The sequence below is a fragment of the Fopius arisanus genome, unplaced genomic scaffold (genome assembly GCF_000806365.1).
Source record: "Fopius arisanus strain USDA-PBARC FA_bdor unplaced genomic scaffold, ASM80636v1 scaffold00303, whole genome shotgun sequence".
NCBI classification, from domain to species: Eukaryota; Metazoa; Arthropoda; class Insecta; order Hymenoptera; family Braconidae; genus Fopius; species Fopius arisanus.
The window spans coordinates 32,426-36,170 of NW_011888042.1; the positions used below are offsets into that span (position 1 = coordinate 32,426).

The 3,745-nt window shown below is 43.0% G+C and overlaps 1 protein-coding gene across 1 annotated transcript; it reads left to right on the forward strand.

Moving 5' to 3' along the window:
* Positions 1-680: 680 nt before the first annotated feature.
* LOC105272805 (uncharacterized) lies at positions 681-1,388 on the forward strand. The gene has a single exon (XM_011315030.1). It carries the CDS (start codon positions 681-683, stop codon positions 1,386-1,388), a length of 708 nt encoding a protein of 235 aa, XP_011313332.1.
* The last annotated feature ends 2,357 nt before the right edge of the window (positions 1,389-3,745 follow it).

The window sequence follows — 3,745 nt, forward strand, 5'->3', positions numbered from 1 at the left end:
GGGGGGAGCAGCCGCGAAACGGTTGAAACCCGATGGTACCCCAAGCCCCACAACACGCGACTTGAGAAAAGGCCCAACACTGATCTTGGCACCTACCCTCAGGTCGCAAAGAAAATGATCAGGTAGGCTCTCGTCCCAGAGAACTACCCAGATCGAAAAATCACACCCGAAGAAATCAAGGGCCTGTAAGGACTGCTTAGGTCCCAGATCCTCTCCCTACCAGAGGGGACTAAGGCACCGACTTTGGAAGGTGTGTGGGAGAGGGGCGGGGCAGCCATTGTCGGCTGCACCGACGAAGAAACGGGGAACTGGCTGAAAGGACTGTTCCCCGAAAACAAAATCGGGGACCTCGTCCTCGTGGTGATGCCACCGGAGGAGCTACCGAAGCGACACCGGGTGGTAGTTCACCTTGGGGACGAGGATGTCACCGCCCAGGAGGCAATCGTGCTCATGGAACGACAGAACCCCGACCGTAAAGGTGACTGGGTCCTGATTAGAGGCAGCGAAACAAGGGGAGCCACAGGTGCCCACTTTGCTGCCCTGATCAGGGATCAAGCCCTGCGGGCCCTGGAGGCTTGCAATTTTAAACCTCACTGCGGGACTCAAAGAGCAACTATCAAGTTGCTCGAGAAGAACCGACATGAGGAAAAGGACAAACCTATCGACGCGTGAACCTAAAAATGGTTCATAAGTCAGTAGAAATAATCCAGATTAATCTGCACCACAGTAAAAGCGGCTCAGCAGTTGTCTGCAAGACGCTAGCTGGGGTGCAGACAGCCATAGCCCTAATTCAAGAACCACGGTTCGTGAACAGGGTGGTAAAGGGCCTGGGGGGGTGTGGAAAAATTTTTTACTCGAACACCCAAGGAAAGAAGATTAGGACCTGTGTGTTAGTAAAAGGCGCACAGGCGACCTTCTCACACCAACAAAGCGGAGAGGACCTCACGGCTGTGAAGCTCAAGGTCCTCACCGAGGAGAACGAGGCCCTGGAATTCATAGCGGGATCAGCATACCTGCCATATGATTCCATGGAACCTCCCCCAACAAGGGAGATCGAAGAACTCGTCAAAAAAGTGAAGGACGAAAGGCTGGAACTTCTGCTTGGTTGCGATGCGAACTCACACCACCTGAGGTGGGGAAGCTCAAATACCAATGCTAGAGGAGAAGCCCTAAATTACTTCATTATGGAAAAAGACCTCCAAATCCTGAACAGAAGGAAAGAACCAACCTTCATGGACTCCAGAAGACATGAAGTGTTGGACATAACCATCTGCACGATAGGCATGGCACGTTGGGTAAAAGACTGGAGGGTGTCGAAAGAACCTTCAGGCTCAGACCACAGTCAAATACGCCTGTCACTGTTTTTCAGGCAGAAATCCTTGCAATGAAAAATTGCATAGAGTTTCTCCTAACAAAACCGACCTCAAGAAAACATATATACGTCTGGTCGGACAGCAAAGCCGCCATCAAAGCCCTAAAGAGACCAAGCACCGAATCGAAGCTGGTCTGGGAGACGGTGGCAGCTATAGAAGCACTAGGGGGAACCAATAAAATAACTTTGGCATGCGTCCCGGGCCACAAAGGCATAAAAGGAAACGAGATAGCGGACCAACTGGCAAGGCATGGGGCGTCAAATGATGACCAGGTCATGACAGTGGGAGTCCTCTTCGCGACCGAAATGTCTCGAATTAAAAACAAACTCCGGAAGGAACACCAAGGGCGATGGAAGCAGATCACAACCTGCAGAAAATCCAAAGCCTTCATGCCAACCCTAAACAAGGAAAGGGCAGAAAAGGTACTCAACATGAAAAGAGAGGAACTGAGCACCACAATCAGGCTCCTCACTGGACATGGTAGGTTTAGGACACACTGCAAAAACATGGCCATCGAAAGCGATGCCCGCTGCAGACTATGCCTTGAGGTAGACGAGGACAGCCTGCATATACTTTGTAGCTGCCCTGCACTCGCTACAAGGCTAAATTGCTGGGGAACCGCCTTCCCTGGCATAAGCTATGTAGCGGACCTAGACGCCGGCAATCTCCTAAAACTGGTGAGAAAAGCTGGCCTAGAATTATAGGGATCAGATGGAAAACGGAGCCACAATAGCCCAGTAGGTTCGGTGACAAGAGGGCAGCAAATGCCAATCCGTATTTTTAACCATAACCATAACCATAACTCTTCCCACTTGTTATAATGATTTCATAATTATTATTTGATCACGGATAAGTCAATGAAAGCCGTCCCGTTTTTAATAGTAACATTTATATTATAAAAAAACATGATAATGTGATATTCTGCAATAGAGAACTTTTTCAGTAAACAAACTTGACAAATCTTTGAAAGAATATATTCAGAGGATTAATCAATTAATTTGTTCATTTTTTAAAAAAAGTATGTAACGTTTGTTGGCAGCTTTTTTTAGGATATAGCTAAGCAATGCATATCAAAGTATACATAGATAATAGTCAATACATAATATATAATATATAATATATATAATCATCTTTTCTTTCTTGCTTCTCTTTCATAATAATCTTAAATTTCTTTTATAATCTTTTTTAAAATTTTTGCATATTATTTGAAGTTTGGAATTTTTTTTTTGTATCAATAGTGAACACCCCATATATGTAGGATGAGGCGCGCATAGTGCGCCATATATGCGAGTAGAAAGAAATTTTACACAATAATAACACATAAAATTATCATCAAAATCCAGTCAATTCCAGCACAAGGCTCCTGTGCCCAACTAAGACATTTCTCGCATCTTATCCAATCTTCATCTTTACTCGTTTATGAGATAAATGTACAATTGTTGCAAATTTCGGTTTGAACTTATTACAGTTTAGCACTTTGCTACTAAAATAAATTCTGAATAATTCAAGGTTAAATTTGGTAAATGATTGAAAACAGTTTCGACATTAAAAAACATCTGAATTGTATAAATATATAGCAGCAAACGAAAAAAAATTTCTTTTTCATTTGTTCAAGTACTTTGTTCTCTTCAAATTTGAACTATCACTACATTCGAATATATTCGAGTATTGATTGAAAATTCTCTTTTTATCATCTTTCGGACAATGAAAACTAAAAAACGAGAAAAATTGAGTTGAGTCTTTTAGTTTGCTACAAGTGCCCCATTGTGCCCCTAGCCCCAGTATATAGGAGCCGCGAATTAACCATTTCAGGATTAAAAAATTAGTCGAAAAGAAGAGATTTGGGCATGATGAATGTCTCTTAGGTACCCTGTTGTGCCTCGGCCACCCCGACGTTTTTTAAAATTTTCAGATTATTTTGCAAATGTTCCTTTTTATTAAAAATTGCCTGTTTTCTCAGTATTGTGTAGTTTTTTATGTGAATAAAACAACAATTCAATGAAGTCTCCTCATATATAGGACCTTCGCCTTCCTATTTTTTAATATATAATACATATATGAGCTCTATCTAAAAATGCATTTTGATAACCTGCCCCACACACTAGATTCCTTCATGCAAAACTCTCAGACCATTGGTTAAACTACCATTCAATAAAATATCCTAGTATGTAAAACGCCCCCCCCCCCCTTCACCGTCCACCCACCGTCCTGTGCCCCGTCTAATTCCCTCAAGTAAAAAATATGTTGTGACCTTGTTCGGGGAATTTAATATATTAATTCCCGGCGAAGGCACGATATTTGGGGATAGAAGATAATTTAAGATTTGTTTTGGGGAAAATTGACATGAATTTACGGGGGGGGGACCTGAAAAG